An 18,610-nucleotide genomic window follows, 5' to 3' on the forward strand; every position below is an offset into this window, starting at 1 on the left:
TCTGAGAACAGCTATGAGCCCTGACCGGTTTGGCCCAGTGGATAGAGAGCTGGCCTGCAGACTGAAAGGTCCCAGGTTCGATTCCGGTCAAGGGCATGTACCTTGGTTGCGGGCACATTCCCAGTGGGGGTGTGCAAGAGGCAGCTGGTCGATGTTTCTCTCTCATCGATGTTTCTAACTCTCTATCCCTCTCCCTTCACCTCTGTAAAAAATATCAATAATAATAATAATAATAATAATAATAATAAAAAACAGCTATGAGCCCACCTGGCCAAGGTGAGACACCTCCATTTCAGTTAGGGACTCACCACGTGACACTGAATAAGGAGGTAGGGCAGGGTAAGGACTCCTCACCATTTTGGGGGACAGCCCCCTCTAGTGCAGAAAACAGTGGTCCCTCCCCTGGGAGAAGAATGTAGTCACACAAACATAAGCACCTACTTTCTTTTTTTTTTTTTTTAATATATTTTATTGGTTTTTTTTTTCTTTTTTTTAATATATTTTATTGTTTTTTGTTTGTTTGTTTGTTTTTTTACAGAGAGGAAGGGAGAGAGATAGAGAGCTAGAAACATTGATGAGAGAGAAACATTGACCAGCTGCCTCTTGCACACCCCGTACTGGAGATGTGCCCGCAACCAATGTACATACCCTTGACCGGAATCGAACCTGGGACCCTTCAGTCCACAGGCAGACGCTCTATCCACTGAGCCAAACCAGTTTCGGCTGCACCTACTTTCTGAGGGTGACACCCCCCTGAGGCTTGTGGGTAGGTTAAGGCAAAGTGATGGCTGATGGCTGGACCCCTGCTTTGGGCTACAGACTGTTCTGGACACGTCTGAACAGGGTCATGCTTGCAACAGCCCTGGAAGGTAGCCACCGCGGTCACCTCCCCTTAACAGAGGAAGACAGTGAGCCGAAGGTCACACAGCTGGGAAGTGATGGGCGAGGCCGCCGACGGACATGGCACCCTGGCTCTACCCGCTGCTCTCCTGGCACCCCCCCCCCCGCCCCCGCCTTTCCTCCTGGACTGGGGATCTCCGAGGTCTCAGAGTCCAACTGTCAGGAATTCTACAGAAGCTCTGCACCCAGACTTCCCAGGGCCCCCCTCGAGAGCTGCCTCTACTCCTGCCCCCCACTCCCCAAGGCTGTTCTTCACGGAATGAGGAGGCTTCTCCCTCATGGGATGCTGGGTGGGAGTGCTGAGAAGGGGTGCTCCACGAGGGTGCTTATCCTGGACCCCAAACCTTACATACCCCAGGCTCCTTCCCACGGTGTCCTGACCTCAGATGCATAACCTGCCTGTACCCATTGTCTCCAGACCTGGCCACCCAGCAGGAGGGGGAGGAAACCCCAGCGGCCGGAAAGGCTGGTCCCTCCAGCTGGGTCAGCCCAGCTGTGCTTCCATCCGCTGCAGGCAGCTGGAGGAGGACCAGCAGGCCCAGCAGGCCCGGGAGGTGGAGATGCTGCGCCAGGAGCATCGGAAGGAGATGCAGGCCATGGTGGCCGACTTCAGCAGCGCTCAAGCCCGGCTCCAGGCCCAGCTGGCTGCCCTGGAAACCGAGTAAGTGAGGCCTCGGCCCCACGTTACGGGGGCAGGGGAAGAGTAGAGGGGACTCTCCTAGTTTTAAAACTAAAAATCCTGAGTTCCAGGAAGCACCTCAGCCCCTGAGGAGCTGAGAAGATGAGTCTCCTGTCATGTTAGGTCACTGCAGTCCTCCTCTGTGCAGGAGGGAATCTGTGAGGAGTGAGACTGCCTCATGGGCTTGGTTTGGTCCTCACACTGGGAAGAAATCGGAAGGACCACGGCTACCTTTTTTTTTTTTTTTTTTAATATATATTTTATTGATATTTTACAGAGAGGAGGAAGGGAGAGAGATAGAGAGCTAGAAATGTCGATGAGAGAGAAACATCGACCAGCTGCCTCTTGCACACCCCCTACCGGGGATATGCCCATAACCAATGTACATGCCCTTGACCGGAATCGAACCCGGGACCTTTTAGTCCGCAGACCGACGCTCTACCACTGAGCCAAACCGGTTTCGGCAAGGCTACCTTTCTTATTAGCATTGGCCCTCTTCCAACACACATCATCTCATTTTAAAAATATATATATATATATTATTGATTTTTTTTTTTACAGAGAGGAAGAGAGAGGGATAGAGTTAGAAACATCGATGAGAGAGAATCATCGATCAGCTGCGTCTTGTACACCCTCTACTGGGGATGTGCCCGCAACCAAGGTACCTGCCCTTGACCGGAATCAAACTTGGGACCTTTCAGTCTGCAGGCCGACGCTCTATCCACTGAGCCAAACCAGTTTTGGCCACACATCATCTCATTTAACCTTCAGAGGGGTCCTGCAGGGTGGAAATGATTATTCCTGTGGACAGACTAGAGGCCTGGTGCACAGATTCACGCATGGGTAGGGTCCCTCAGCCTAGCCTGCACCTTCCTGCAGTCCGGGACCCCTAGGGGATGTGGGACTGCTGGGGATCGGGCTGACGCTGGCAGTCGGACATCCCCTGAGGGATGTAGCAGTGCCGAAGCAGCAGGCGGCTGGGGAGGAGCCCGAGCCGGGGCCTGGTGCCCCACCCCTCCTGCTCATCCCAGCTCCGCTGCGCCTGCTGCCGCTGCTTGGGAGTGCTGCAGGAGTGCACTGACCATGAGGGGGAAGCTCCTGCATTGAGCATCTGCCCCCTGGTGGTCAGTGCACATCATGATGATCGGTTGTCCCGGTTGTTCCAGTCATTCCGGTCGTTCCAGTTGACTGGTTGTAAGGGTTGCTTAGGCTTTTATGTATATAGACTAGAGGCCCGGTGCATGAAATTCATGCGTGTGGGGGAGGTCCCCCTCACAATCCAGGACCCCTCAGGGGATGTCTGTGGGATCGGGCCTAAACTGGCAGTTGTATATCCCTCTCGCAATCCAGGACCACTGGCTCCTCACTGCTAGCCTGCCTGCCTGATCATTCCTCACTACTTGCCTACCTGCCTGATTGCCCCTCACTGCCTACCACCTCTGCCTGCCTGCTTCATCACCCCTAACTGCCTCTGCTTGCCTCATCACCCCTAACCGCTTCGCTACTTGTCTAATTGCCCCTAACCGCCTCTGCCTGCCTCCCTGATCACCCCTCACCACTCACCTGCTTGCTTGATTGCCCCTAACAATCTCTGCCTTGGCCCCCGCCACCATGGCTTTGTCCAGAAGGACGTCCGGAAGCACGTCCGGAAGGTTGTTTGGCTGTCCGGTCTAATTAGCATATTATGCTTTTATTATTATAGATAATACCAAAGGCAGCAATGTATTCATTCAACAGATGTTTATTCTGGGCTTACTGTTGCAGGTTCTGGATCATGGAGGGAGCAAAACAAACACTATGCTCTCATAGAACCCTCAAATAATAATGGGGATGCTAACAAGAAGTTAACAAATATTTAACTTCATATTGGTAGTGCAAGTGCTGGAAGAAAAACAGCATCAGTTTCTCGAGAGTGGCTAGGGTGGGCTGCGAAGGCCTCTTTAAGGAGGTGACATCTACGCACAGAGGGGGAGGGAATGAAAGAGCCATCTGGAGAAAGAGCATCTCAAGCAGACAGAACAGCAGGTGCAAAGGCCCCGGGGCCTGCTTCCTAAGCCTGGGCAACCAGAAGGCCCATGTGTAAGGTGACCAGACATCCCTCTTTGGGCGGGACAGTCCGATTTTTAACAATTTGTCCCGCATTCCACGGCGTTTTAAAAAAGTCCCGAATCGGGACTATCCCACCAAAAGCGGGACATCTGGTCACCTTACCCATATGGCTTCTTCGGAATGAGCGAGAGGGTGAGCAGTAGGAACAGGTTGGTGGGGTAATGCCAAGGGACGAAGGAAATTCTACGGTGAGCGGGGAGGAGGGTGGACATAGTCAGAACACACCGGGAAGCCATGACGAGGCTCTAGGCAGAAGTCACACGGTCTGGCTCACGTTCTCTGGCTGCTAAGAGACCGGCGGGTCGGGTGCTGGCATCAGGGAGACCAGGCCCAGCAGCACTAAGTGAATTTAAGTGTCACCTGTTTGACTCTTGGCTTGCCCTCTTAAAAACTCTCCTCCAGCCAAAACTTATTTGACTCAGTGAATAGAGCGTCAGCCTGCGGACTTAAGGGTCCCGGGTTCGATTCCGGTCAGGGCATGTACCTTGGTTGCAGGCACATCCCCAGTAGGGGGTGTGCAAGAGGCAGCTGATTGATTATTCTCTCTCATGGTTGTTTCTAACTCTCTAATTCTCTCTTCCTCTCTGTAAAAAAAAAAAAAAAAAAAAAAAAAAAAAAAAATCAATAAAATATATATTTTTAAAAACAGGAAAAAAACAAAAAACCCTCCTCCATTGTCTCTAATACAAAGCAAACCACCCGAAATCTGGAGCGGAAGCTTTTACCAGCTTCCCTCTAATGGGTACTGGCCGCGTGCCAGGCATTCATTGAATCCTCAGGACCACCGAGTGTCACGCCATTTTAAAGGAGCTGCTGAGGCTCAGGCGAAATGCGTACCATGGTCACAGCGAGAAAAAAAGCAGAGCTGGGATTAGAGCCCAGCTCACCTCGCGCCGAAATCCTCGCCTATTATCCACCGACCGCAGGCAGTGGGTCATCTGCAGCCCCAGCCCTCCCTCTCCCCCACCATCCAGAGAGTTCTTTCTCAGCTTCAGGCTGAAAGAGCTGCGGGTACCAGCTGCCCTCACGGCTCTGCACACGCCACACTCCGTGTCGGCCAGCAGATGGCGCCAGAGCCACATCGGTATCAGCAGAGCCTTGGGCAGGGCCAGGTGGGGGCACTTTCCTGCTGAGGCCTCCTCTCCCAAACAGCCCTGGTTCCTGAAGCCCCACTGCGCGCAGCATCTGTGTGCACACATTCGCCCTCGGTTCCTGGGCCGTGCAGCCCTGAGGGGACGGACAACGGGCTCTCGCAGCTCCTTACTGCCTGGCTGCCGCCCTTGCCAGCCCTGAGCCTGGCTTACCACCAGGGGACAGCTCTGGTGTTGAGTGTCTGCCCCTTGGTGGTCAGTGCGTGTCATAGCAACCAGTTGTTCTGCTGTTCAGTGGATTTGCATTTTATGCTTTTATTGGGAGTTGGGATCTTAGGCTCCACCCCGAGCTCTGCAGCCAACTCACTGGGAGACCTTGGGCAAGCTCTCTGGGCCTCAGTTTCCCCTTTTGTGCACAGAGAGAGTGGCGTCCCTACCACGTCATCACCGCTTCCCCCTGCGCGTGGTTGAGTAATGGCAGGGAGGGGCTAACGGCATGTGTGCTTGAAACAGACTGAAGGGTTCCGGAGAGAAGCCGGGGAAGGGGGCGTCCAGGCCGGAGGACGTGCAGCTCATAGGCCGCCTGCAGACCCGCCTGAAGGAGAGAGAGGAGATCATCAAGCAGCTCACGGTGAGGCTGTTGGCGGCCAGGGGGCCCTGCGTGGGTGCCTGAGGGTTCCTGGGGGGAGGGGAGAGGAGGGAGGGAGGGGAGGGAGGAGGAAAGAGGCATTCACCTGCACCTGGCACTTCACTGGGCATCTCAAGTTTTAATGCTGATAACCGTAAAACAACCTTACAAAGAGCCGTGGTTGTTTTTCTGTTGTACACAAGAATGCATGCTCACTAAAAAAAAAAAAAAATGATAATAATAATAATAATAATAATACTGGAAAATAGAAGGCGAAAAAGTCTGTCTGCTCCCAGGCCCCACAGCATCTGCCCACGGCTGATATCACTCTGGTTTTTATTAGCCAACAGCATTTGGGAAGCTCTAGAATGGCTCGCCTTATGTTTGAATTTCAGTAGATCCAAGCGAGCCCATTACTCTGTATGGATCTTCCGTAAAAATGACCGCCTGTTTTCCAGTGAGCAAAGCCACCCCCTGGGGTCCTTGAAGAGAAAAGCTGTCTTCTCTGCTTCTGTGTCAGGCATCCACCAAGGCCTGGTAGCCATTTATTTACAAACTAGAGGCTGGGTGCACAAGATCGGTGCATTGGGGGGGTGGGGGAAGGACGGGGAAGCCTCAGCCCGGCCTGAGCCCCCTCTTGCAGGCCGGGACCCCTCAGGGGATGTCAGACATCCCTCTTGCAGTCTGGGGCTCTCGCAGCTCCTTACTGCCTGGCTGCCGCCCTTGCCAGCCCTGAGCCTGGCTTACCACCAGGGGACAGCTCTGGTGTTGAGTGTCTGCCCCTTGGTGGTCAGTGCGTGTCATAGCAACCAGTTGTTCTGCTGTTCAGTGGATTTGCATTTTATGCTTTTATTATATAGGATAATGCAGAAGGCAAGAAAAAGTGGCACACATTAACAACGGTAGCCAGATAGGGACTGTGCCTGAGGGTCTGCTTGCTTTGCCTCCTTATTAACTTTCTGCACCTTAATTGTTAACTGTCCGCAGTGCCCTTCTCAGATGCTGGGAGCACCTGGATCCCTAACTTCCCAAGGTAAGGTGCCCAGATTGTCCAGGTGTTGGCAGGACAGTCCTGATTTCTAACAATTTTTCCTGCGTCCTGCGGCGTTTTAAAAAAGTCTCGATTTTTGGAAAGAATCTTTCCAATGCTTCCAATCTTTCAAAAAATCGGGACTTTTTAAAAACTCCACGGGACGCGGGGAAAAGTTGTTAGAAATCAGGACTGTCCCACCAACACCTGGATGGTCTGGCCACCTTACCCTAAGGCAGTGTTTCCCAAACTTTTGACATATGTGAACCCCTTCTATAATTTTCGTAACGCTGAGCACCCCTCGTACTCATGAGGATGTAGAATTAGGCGCAGCTAAGCACGGTGCAGTGCACATCCCCACCGAACTCCGGTGCAACGCGTACCCCCACCAAACTCTTCCCGTGCCCCTGGGGGGACGCAGACCACACTTTGGGAAACACTGCAAGGCATTCCCAATAAGCTGGCCCATTGCTTTAGGACAGGGGTCCTCAAACTTTTTAAAGTGGGGGCCAGATCACGGTCCCTCAGAGAGCTGGAGGGCCGGACTATATGAACTACTAATTCCTACTGTAACACCTCGGCTGCGCTCACTGCCCAAAAAACCTGGCGGGCCGGATCAGACTCCTCTGCGGGCCGCATGTGGCCCGCGGGCCGTAGTTTGAAGACCCCTGCTTTAGGAGAAGGGATGGGGACACAGAGACTCCAGGAGTAAAGATGCTTCCCTGGATGGCAGCTGGGTTACCCCCTGGCTCCCCTCCCCTCCGCAGGACGTCCTTCTCTCTGTCCCCCGCCCTCACACAGCCGCCCGGTGCCGGTGCCGTGTGGTTAGGCTCGCTTAGACGCAGTTGTGCTGTTTTGCAGGAGGAGAGGAGATTTCACTACGCAGCATTCCCCAGCGCCATGTCCCATCGGAATCGGTCCTTCTCTTTCAGCCCTCACCCAGGGTATTTGACCCCTTCCATGAAGGTAGGTCGGTTCTGCTGGTTCTGGTACATGGCACCATCTGCTGGTTTCATTTTCCTAAGGCACCTGCAGCGGATTTACCAACGACTGGGAGACAGTCAAAAGGATGCTCACTAAGACCCACCGAAAATAACCCGTGCTTAAACAGTGTTCATAGCTAGCTAGGAAGACAATGTGTATTTTTATTTTTCATGGTGTTTTTTTTTTTTGTCTTTTCTAAAATTTCTGTAAATAAATGTGTCACTATTAATAGTGGTTCTATCAATAATTGGTGGTAGGAAGAAGGGTGAGAAGAGCAGGAATCCTCCACTTCTTAACATTTTTTCCCTTATATACTTACGGAGTTTGTTACGGTAAGAATATTCACCAACTCTCTCATTTGCTATCACAAATCCTAAAAGCTCAAAAACATATTTTTAATAGGTTGCAGAACAGTAAACCTAATTTCAGCTGAACTGATATAAGGTCATTTATGACTTTTATATATCCTTCTTACTGTGACAAAATGTAAGTTTCACTTCAGAAATAGTCATGCATTTGAGGACAAGATGGGTCCAGCCCCTGCTGGTGGTGTTATGTGGCCTTTTAGAATCGAAACAAAGGTCTTTGAATTACACATCTGTCCCCAGGAATTTCAGATAAAAGATTGTGGACATGTGTGTGTGTGTTTTTTTTTTAAAACACAAAATAGATTAGAGGGGGAAATGCTTTGAAAAATAATATGGAAGTACGTAAATAAAAGCACTGCGTCCTCATGGCATGGTTTTGGTTGGGTGGGTCTTACTTTTTTTACAGAGAGGAAGGGAGAGGGATAGAGAGCTAGAAACATTCATGAGAGAGAAACATCCATCAGTTGCCTCCTGCACACCTCCTACTGGGGATGTCCCCGCAACCAAGGTATATGCCTTGACCGGAATCGAACCTGGGACCCTTCAGGTCCGCAGGCCGATGCTCTTATCCACTGAGCAAACCGGTTAGGGCTGGGAGGGTGTTACTTACTTCCATAATAACACCTGTTTGGCCCGATGCTAAGAGGCCTGTCCTTTAACACGAACAGAAAAAGAAGATGGAGGACGTGCCCAGCCGAGTGGTCAGCGTGCCCAACCTCGCCTCCTACGCGAAGAACTTTCTGAGCGGGGACCTGAGCTCCAGGATCAGCGCCCCGCCAATCACCAAGTCCCCCAGCTTGGACCCAAGCCCCGGGGGCGGCCGGCCTTACAAGCCCACCCAGCCTCTAGATGTGAAGGCGGCCACCAGGTAGGGGCAGGCGCTGTGATTCCTTTTCCCGTAACAGGAGGGGAACTGGACTTCCGTTCTGGCACCTGTGCCATTCTCGACACCGGGACACATACAAAGTCAAGCCCTGCCTGGGAAAACCCAGTCCCGCAAACGGAAGACTGTGTAAGAGCAGAGAAATGTGCCATTCTTCAGAAGAGGGACTATTCCCGGTACCACATTCCAGGAAGCCCCACCCTCCTGCCCCCTTTTTTTCATGGTTAGACAAGAGGCATTGAATTCATTCAGAGGCAACATTTTTAATTCTGGGCTTAGAAGTTTGCATTTCAGAAAGAGCCACTCCTAAAATGTTCATTTTCCTAAGGCCCTGCCTACCTTGCGGTACTTATTTGTCTTCTACAATTGAAACTTTTAGCCTGGAGTGGAGCCAAGCCTCATGCTCGCTCTGTGGTGGCAGCCATTTCTGTTGGAATTTATGTGTCTTCTATAATTGAAACTTTATAGCCTGGAGTGGAGGCCTAGGCCCGCCAGGGCTGTAGAAGCTTGGCTTCCTCCATCACCCAGGGAAACCCTAGACTCCTCTTCCAGCTCAGTGCCTACCTTCATTTCTGTTGGAATTTATTTACCTTCTGCTGTGTTTCCCCGAAAATAAGACATCCTCCGAAAATAAGACCTACTTACAGGTTTCCTTCTGAGTGAAATATAAGGCATCCCTCCGAAAATAAGGCCCCCCCCAGGAGTCACAAGAAATTCACCAGGAATTGGATTGTTATGATGATGTTCCAAAAGATGATGACATGATTGTCATTGAATAAATGAGTAAATTCTTGATACTGTAGGATTCACAGTTTGTCTGGTTTGTGTTGACAACTACTGTACTACCGTACCATATACAGGTAATAAATTTCCTTTATTTTCATTTAACAATAAATGTGTACTGTATTCTTCTTCATGGAAAAATAAGACATCCCCTGAAAATAAGACGTAGCGCATCTTTGGGAGCAAAAATTAATATAAGACACTGTCTTATTTTCGGGGAAACAGGGTATAATTGAAACTGTACCTTTGAGTGGAACCCTCCGCCAGCAAGGGTGTGCAGAAAGCTTGGCTTCCTCCATTCCAGGGAAACCCAAGCCTCCCTCCTGCTCTCTGTGGCCGTAGCCATCTTGGTTGGGGTTAATTTGCATACTTGCTTTTTAATTGGCTGATGGGCGTGGCTGGTGGGTGTGGCTGGTGGGTATAGCAGAGTGACGGTTAATTTGCATGTTACTCTTTTATCAGATAGGATTTGTATGTATTTGTGCCTGGAATAAATGTTGCAAATATGCCTCATGATCTTAAGTGAAACAACGGAGAACCTTTGGTTTTCAAATCTGGAATTAGACATTCCCTTCGCCCCTGTCCTTCACAACTGGTTTCCAGAGGCTAATGTTGGCCAGTCACGTTCCAGCACTTTTGAAAGAGTCAAGAAGCAGAAAAGATGGTGGGGTATTAAGATGTTTTCTGAGTAATTTTCAAAATCTCAAAACCATCTAATCCTTTTCGTTGTTATTTTTTGTTCAGGACAGAAGATGGTGAAACAGCGCAACCCAAAGAAGCCCAGCAGAAACAGAGCTGTGCCCACCAGGAGTGGTTCACCAAGTACTTTTCTTTCTGAAGCGATCCTTGGGGTCCATCCCAGAAAGGACATTGGGAAAACATTTCTTTTAAAGCATCTGACTGAGGGAATGAACTACAAAACCAATCAACCAAATAACCTGCGTTGTCATTTGATTTGCATCCAATAGCTAAACGCATTTCGGCACTGACATTTCATACTGTTTCACTGTGGCACCGTTCATTGCAAATCCTTGACGTGAGGGTAAAAGGAACCCGTGTTAACGCGAAAACATCATAGGAAAACGTTGTTAATGTCACTCATGACCTGCCTGTAGAATTTTGTGTCCAAAGATGGCGCTCTGCTTTGTGGTTTCCGCAGTCTACTTTGAAAGGGATTTCGTTTTCCAGGATGCAACTCAGATCCTCTTGAAAAGTGTTTCTAAGTCAGTGATATAATGTAAGATGCACCTCTAACCTCATGAAGAAGAGGAATAAAACAAAGTTCCAAATCACCAGGAAAGCCAACTTACACACCAAACAAGCAAATGGAAGCTACTAGGACTGAACAGCCAAAGATCTTGACAACTTGGACTTCCTTAATCTGGACATGATGCAGTTAATAGAGGGGATAACACCTACCTCAAAATGGGGCTTTAAGAGGACTAAGCAACATATGGCAATGATGCCAATCACAAATTCAAATTAAGCACTGCCAGGATTTGTGGATAATTGAGCCCCGCCCCGTCATACCTCCGTTTCAGTCAGCAATGTCAACTTGGCCATTTGTGAAGGTTTCTAGATTATCCGTTCTTCCAAGTCAAAGATCTACTGAACCTCTGGTCTCTGGGTGTGGGCCATTTGCCTCATGATGCATTGCTTCCCCGTTGCATGGATGCTTGGTAGCTTAAAGGGGACATGTGCCATCCACGGTGCTGACCTTGCTCAGGCCACACTGAGCTGTTGGACCCTCTGAAGAAGCAGTGTGATTTGACAAAACGTTAATACATATTTTAATGGGCAAAACGTATTCTCAATCCTCTGGTGCTGGCCCATGAACAGTTGTTTATTCTATGCACTGTCAAATCTTTGCTCTTTGAATAAAACTTTAAACAACTGTGCAATAAAAATGGTGTGACTTGTATTGATTTTCCAAAAGAAGGGTGTAATTTGATGAAGACTGAACTTGGAAATGGAAAGTTCACATTGACCTCAATCGGATTTAAAGGTGAATTTACTATCAAAACACATGGCCCTGATAATTTTTTAACTGCTAATACTTGTTACCATACCTGTGACATGCTGTATTGTTTTTCAGTATCAAGTATTTTGTAGCTGTCTTTTGCTTCCTGCTTAGTGAGCACTGTAGGATTTTGTATCTTGTTTTAAACACTGCACACAGTTCTACCTTTGTTGACTGAAATATTTCCCCACCACCCTGCAGATCCTGACTAGCAGAGCAGGCTTCCTTCATTCTGCTGTCCCCTACCTCAGTGCACCTGCTGTAGGGACAGGATTGTACTCAAGACTCTGCACCTGTTTGGACTCCTTTCTTATTGCAGGTAAGTGAAAGATCCTGTTCAATTTCTAGATCTAACACATATTACAATTTCTAACACATTAAACACGTGTTAACTAAGTCTTTGCATGCTTCTATCATCATGGGAGTGAGGAGACAAGGGAACTCCCAGCTGAATGCTCATTTCTCATTGAAGGAGGGATTTCTATGATCATCAACCAACCAGCAAGATGTCGTTAAAAGGAAAATGATATTTACAAACAGACAAGATTGAAAAATTATTTATTTGCTAGAATTTTTTTGAATTTAATAAAAAATGGCAGTAATTGATACATACATTAATTCGAAGTCTTTTCACTAAGCACCAAGGACAGTTCCTGAACTTTTCACCAAGAACCCCTTTATTATTGAAAGATGCCTAAATCAGTTTGAGTTTTTAATGGAGAAATCCAAAGCTGCCAATCAGAGCTTCTAATCAGCATGAGATGGCCAGGTTAACAACCCTGAAATCATGTTAAATGTAGCTTCCATCTGAGAAAAAAAAATTTTTAAAGCATTAACTCACACATGTTCAGTGAGGCGACTAAGTGGCCTCAAGCTGTACACCATACATGCACAAACAATAATGGGTAATAAGTACTATGTACAAGAGACGCATAATACATGATCTCTGTATGTTCAGAGGAAAATAGCCTAATTCTCATGAGGAGCACAGAGACACATACAAATTACTACTAACCCTCAAATGAGCACCAAGCAAGGCTGATAGGCAGGAAGTGCTGAGTCCTGGGGGGAGGGGAGGCAGCAGGGAGGGCATTTGGAGGCTTGAGGGAGCATTCAGGCACCACTGACAATGCCTATGGGGAGGGGCCTTCAAGGCTGGAGAAACAAACAAGTCAAGATATCGAGCCCCAGAGGCACTGCCTCTTCAGGAGACAGTGGCGCTTGTCTGGGGTAAAGGGATGTAAGCTAGCCAGAGACTAAACATCCCAGAAAGGAAAGCTCCTTCAGGGACAGGCAGACACAGCGCCCGTCTGTATTTCCCAGCAGCAGCAGATCCATCAAGAATCGTGTTGGGCCGAAACCGGTTTGGCTCAGTGGATAGAGCGTCACCCTGTGGACTGAAAGGTCCCGGATTCGATTCCGGTCAAGGGCATGTACCTTGGTTGCGGGCACATCCCCAGTAGTGGGTATGGTATGCAAGAGGCAGCTGATCGATGATTCTCTCTCATCGATGTTTCTAACTCTCTATCCCTCTCTCTTCCTCTCTGTAAAAAAATCAATAAAACATATATATAAAAAAAAAAATCGTGTTGGCCTGTGTGACCACCGAGAGGGTAAACCATCTTCCCAAATGCTGAGGCTCTTTGTGGAGAGTAAGTCACCTAGGGTTAGTAACCCCGAGGCCCGCCCCCTGGAATTGACACCACCCATTCCCAAGAACCTTCCTTAATGGAAAATTTCTGCTCCACAAAAGCAAAACATAAACAACACAAACAAGACTAACCCTCACACCTCACCTCTGCCCATCGTGCTAGTGGGAACAGGGTCTGCTATTGAGACTGATTCTTCACTGCAGAATGGGACAAAATTTACGTCACTGCTCCTCCTGCAGCCTCCCAAACAGTAAACAAACATCACACAAAATATAAACTTACCACAAACAAAAGTCAACATCAACTTAAGGATCCTACTGTATTACCAATGCACTCAGCTGGGCTATGACAATCCTCTTCCGAGTATTTACAAAAGACGTATTTCAAACATTGCTGTATTAGATTCCTCTTCTTGAGGTAGTTCAAAGTCTAGAAACGTGGCAAATTTACATATTTTTACCTACTGCCACTGGGGGTTAATTAAGATAAAAGTCTATAACAGTTTTCCCCTCATGATTCAAACTAGTCTAAAACTGGAAACACAAACAGATTAAAAGTTACACAAACATAAAAAATAAGCAAAAAACCCCCAAACAAACATAAAAAGCAATGTTAGTGGCATCACACTAACAGTCTAAATTTTGCTAGAAACAAGAGTATTTTCTTGGTTTACCAAAGCGATGCACATTGTATAAAGTAATAAAGTAAGAGCTTATAAAAAACGGGGAACATTTTAGGTGGGAGCATGCAGCTAAGATCGCCTCGTTCTCTGGCAGAGTTCCCAAATGTCACGCCACTGAGAAGCGAGAAGAGACCCTTCCCCGCGGCCTTCCTCAGTTCTGCTTCATGGGCGCGGGGATGTTGGCGGACGCCTGCTCGAGGTAGGCCAGGGAGCCCTGCGGGAGGTCGGCGGGCTTCTTGTGCTGCCCGTTGATGTCCTCCAGCACCTGCTGCCAGTGCCGCAGCTTGGTCAGGTGCTTCTGCACCAGCGCGTCTTTCCGCTGCAGCTCGTTCCGCAGCTCCGACACGTCCTGCAAGTGAAGGGGCCAAGTCAGAGCAGCCTCGTGAGAAGCAAATGCAGTTCCTGAATAATTAAGAGCACTAGGAAGTGAATTCAAGACAAAGGAAATCCGTTAAACCACACCAAGCCCAATCATTACGCTGCTTGGCTCCACTATTTGAATAACCCAAAGCAACTCTTTCAATGGCAAATGTCTGCCTAACATGGAGAGTTTTTATTTTTAATCCATTTTCTTTTAGTAAGTAATTCCCAAGTTATAATATTCCAAGGTATCAAAGAGCAGCCAAAAAGAAATCAGTCTCTTTCCCACCCTAGTCCCAGGCATTCAATATCTCTGTCCAAAGGCTACTGCTGAGAACCTAAAAAACAGTGAGAATCTGAAACACATGATAACTATTTAAAAGAGTCCACAATCGCTGTTCTAACATTTCATATTATGAAGTGTTAGCATCTCATTTTCAAGAGTTTTTCTAAAGAATACTAGCATTGTAATTCTTTATCAAGGCCTGGCCTTGATGCCCTAGCCTGGTTAGCTCAGTGGATGGAGCGTCAGCCTGCGAATTGAAAGGTCCCGGGGTTTGATTCTGGTCAAGGGCACATGCCAAGGTTGTGGGCTCGATCCTCAGTGGGGGACTTGCAGGAGGCAGCCGATCCATGATTCTCTCTCATCATGGATGTTTCTATCTCTCTCTCCTGCTCCCTTCTTCTCTGAAACCAATACAAAATTAAAAAAAAGAAAAAAAGAAGAAAAAAGAAAAAAGAAAAAGACCTGGCCTTGAACGCCCCTATGTTACTAGTGAAGTATTCAAATCAGGAACTGATCTGATGTAATGAACTATGAGAGTATCACCTCACCTTTCACCTTCTCAACTGGGAAATCACTGAATAAAAATATTCTAACTGGTCAGCTTGTGGAAGGAGTTACTTCAAACACTGACACAAAACGTCCATCTCAATTTAGTGTTTCTCATAAGAGGCACCGCTGGCCGTTTGGGCGGATGATTCTTCCCTCTTCACACTGCAGGGGGCAGGTCCCCGCCCAACACAGGAAACACCACAGCAGCTCTCCAGTCATCCTGGCAGCCCCCACACACTGCAAATGCCCGCTTCACATGACTGGGATGATAAAGTCCTGAGCTGGGAGGAGCCCGGGCCGGACACTAATTCTGGGTTCGCTGACAAAGCCCTTCCTGGGTACAGGCACTGGGTAAGGCAGCTGGGGAGGCACAAATCGCAGCTCTTGTCCAGCGTGAGTTCCATGACCGGCTTTTCAACCTTTTTCAAGCAGCAGTAACTTTCCTTTAAGAAACATCTTCCATGACAGCCAGCATATGGAAATCTCTGTTTGAAGCCCTGATTCCCCCACCCCTCTCCTCTACTACTGTCCAGGTTGTCATGAACGTTGACAGCTCGCAACGTTCGTACCCAGTCTGTAAAGCCCTACTATAGCTGATGGAAAAGGGTTTCCATTTAAAGCAGAGACGGGACCCTGACAACACTGCTCTTCCTACAGCTGAGGAAATCACGGAGCTCCTACCTCTTTGATAACCTGCTCGGGCTTCTGGACAGATAACTGCAATCTTTTTTGTAGAAAAAAGCATTCTGTTTGTCTTGCAATATCCAGAAATTTCTGGATACACTGGTCAACACCTTAAAGAAACACACAAAATATCAAATCAAGAAAAATATTCGACATAAAAATCTCCCACATATATGAACAGTCAGAATGTCAAAACATCACCTTCTCATAGATATAATCTGGGATTTTAAATTCGGCCACAGCAATGATATTGACCCCCAGCCTTCCATATGTTAGCCAACATTAGATAGTAGATAAATTTATACTTTTATCAGGTGAATAAGAGACCTGCTACAGCACACTTCTGAAGAAAAACAATCCAGAGTTCCAGCAAGAAGCATGATTCCAGTTAAAAAGTAACATTTGAAATATTGTACAAAGAAACCAGAACCACTGGTCACCTCTGAGGGCAGAACTTGGGCAGAGAGGAGGAAGCACAAGAGACTGTTGCTTCCACCTATTCAAAAACTAAACAAAACTTACTATAAAGCAGCACACACTATCGGTCTTGGTCCTAATGCCGCTATGAAAAATTCATCATGAATGACACAAGATGTCAATTAATAAACTGAACAGAGAACCAGCAGTATACGAACCATTTGCATAAATCTTCTTCCCCAGAGAAGTTCTCTGAGGGTACCAGCAGGACCGGAACACATCAAGTGTAAAATCAGCCGTCAGGACCAGGTCTAGAAAGAGGGAATGCTTACCAGTCCGAATTTCCTCCTGATCCGTGCCATTGACGTAGTCCTGACTCACCAGAGAAGCAAAGCAAGCCTGTGTGGCCAAAACATGTTACAAAAGAAAAAAAAAATGTCATTCACACATCAAAAATCCTATTTTAGGGTAAGATACAGCTCCTCCTGAAGTCATTCAATGAGTTGATAGCATGTGGTTCGCACACCTGACAAGACATCAATGATGCCAATGAAGACATGTAGTAAACTGACTTGACTCCGTTAGACCCAGGGAAGAAGAACCAGAGGATCAGGCGGCTGGAATCTGTCAGCACCCCATCTGCTCTCTCTCCTGTCACTCCCTCCTCTCCCCATTATCTCATTCCACACCAGGGCCCGGAACCCTAATCCAGTCCTACCCTCAGCGGCTCCCTCCCATGCTCACATGACGCGAACCATCCCCTCCTCAGAGAGACCCTCTCCCTCTTCTCTTTTGAAGTGCCATCCCTCCTGGGTGCCCTCTGTCACCCAGTACTGTTTTTTCGCTGACATTGGTCCAGGCTTTTAGTCCATTATCAGCTGCCCCCTAGTGGGTGGGAGGCCCGCCTTGTCCACTATGCACCCGGTGCAAGAATTCTGCTTGGCACAAAGTGGGCACTCCACAAACACAGCTAATGATGGGCTGGAGGGCGCAAGAGAAGAACCAGGTTGGTTCACGGGGAAAAACAAGTCCCAAAGAGGGAGTTCTCCCTAAAGGGACCAGGATCCAGTGTGTGTGTGACTCAGCCAGGCAGTGCTATGACCTTAGAAGGCCTTACACAGCAGGAGGGCCAGAAAGAGAACGGGACAGGAGGTGGGGGGCCCAAGGGTCAGAGAGGATCCCTCCAACCTCAGGAGAGCAGAGCCTGTCAGCAAGAAGCAAACACCCTTGGAATGAGGCAGACCTGGGCTCAGGCTTAGGCCACTGACGAGATGGGAGGGCCCTTCTGCTTGCCGTTGCCACCATTTGATTTTTTAAAATATATTTTTAATTGATTTTTTTTTACAGAGAGAAAGGGAGAGGGATAGAGTTAGAAACATCGATGAGAGAGAGACATCAGCCAGCTGCTTTCTGCACATCCCCCACGGAGATGTGCCTGCAACCAAGGTACATGCCCTTGATCTGAATCGAACCTGGGACCTTTCAGTCCGCTCTATCCACTGAGCCAAAAACGGTCTCGGCTCACCATTTAATAGAGAAAAATCACAATATTCCTTCAGGCAAATCCCTGTAACCGTTTAATAAATCAGAAAAAGACTCCCCTTTCTGTGGGACATTTTGAATGACGACTCCTATTGGATTTGGGGCTCCAGGGTCCTCCTTGGGCCAAACTCCCGTTTGGGGTCATCTCTGCTAGGGTCCCTCCCTCCTTAGTCCCCAGCGTCCCTCCTTCCTTGACCCTCGTATGGAGTCCCGCACACCCGGTTCCAGGGGTCCCATTACTGCAGCATCGCTGAGCGGGGGTGCCCGGTTGGAGGGGCGCATGACGGAGCCGGCGTAACGTAACGCTCCCCCCCCCCCCTCTCCCGTACTAAACACGCAGGGGTGCGGGGAGGGGCGCTCCAGAGAGAAGGAACCGGGTGGGACGGGATCGGTGGGCGGGAACCTGGAAGGGGGCCCTACAGTTGGGGATGGATGGGCAAACTTCAAGCCCACGTGCCACCGGAACCGTCTGTTTTCGCGTCTCCGCCAGCAGCCCCGAGTGGAACATGGCCACCGCTCCCGGTGGGGACCACAGCCAGTGGCTTAGCCTCTGGGCCGGCGTCCCCGCTGGTAGCGGGCTGCGGGCATCGCCGCCGGGATAACGTGCGCATGCGCAGCTGACACGTCTGGCCTGGAGGGAGGATGGGAACGCAGGCGCCCCTCCGCCCCGGCGTCTCCTTTTTTACCTCGAAAGACGACTCCAGCTCATCCACCAGGGTGCTCGGAGAAGACCTCGGAGCCCCCGGCGCGGCCTGAAGAAGCGAGGCCTGGCCCGGCAGGCCCGGCGGCGGGGGCGGGGCGCCGGGGGGCTGCCCGGAGAACATGCCTCCCAGCGGCGCCGCCATCGCTGAAATGGCAGGAAGGTGTCTACTGCGCCTGCGCGGCGGCTGGTCCGCGGGTCACGTGACGCCGCCGATCACGTGGCAGTTCCCCGCGCCTGCTGTGTTCCATTGGGCGTCAGGG

At 49.2% G+C, this 18,610-nt stretch overlaps 2 protein-coding genes across 2 annotated transcripts in view; one reads left to right on the top strand and one right to left on the bottom strand.

The window, feature by feature from the left end:
- FAM184B (family with sequence similarity 184 member B) overlaps positions 1-11,362 on the top strand; it is a 50,862-nt gene extending 39,500 nt beyond the window's left edge. Inside the window, exons 11-15 of the mRNA XM_084896813.1 lie at positions 1,415-1,561; positions 5,293-5,410; positions 7,299-7,403; positions 8,458-8,657; positions 10,200-11,362. Coding sequence (XP_084752939.1) covers positions 1,415-1,561; positions 5,293-5,410; positions 7,299-7,403; positions 8,458-8,657; positions 10,200-10,293 — 664 coding nt within the window. The 3' untranslated portion in view covers positions 10,294-11,362. The remainder of the gene's footprint in view (positions 1-1,414; positions 1,562-5,292; positions 5,411-7,298; positions 7,404-8,457; positions 8,658-10,199) is intronic.
- Positions 11,363-12,016: 654 nt separating this feature from the next.
- Positions 12,017-18,527, bottom strand: MED28 (mediator complex subunit 28). Its single transcript, XM_084896976.1, has 4 exons — positions 18,334-18,527; positions 16,438-16,504; positions 15,686-15,798; positions 12,017-14,158 (listed from the first exon to the last, which is right to left on the bottom strand). The coding sequence occupies exons 1-4, from the start codon at positions 18,490-18,492 to the stop codon at positions 13,961-13,963; spliced, it is 537 nt and encodes a 178-aa protein (XP_084753102.1). The 5' UTR covers positions 18,493-18,527; the 3' UTR covers positions 12,017-13,960.
- Positions 18,528-18,610: the final 83 nt, after the last annotated feature.

The sequence above is a fragment of the Pipistrellus hanaki genome, assembly GCF_964339955.1.
Source record: "Pipistrellus hanaki genome assembly, chromosome: 1".
Taxonomy (NCBI): domain Eukaryota; kingdom Metazoa; phylum Chordata; class Mammalia; order Chiroptera; family Vespertilionidae; genus Pipistrellus; species Pipistrellus hanaki.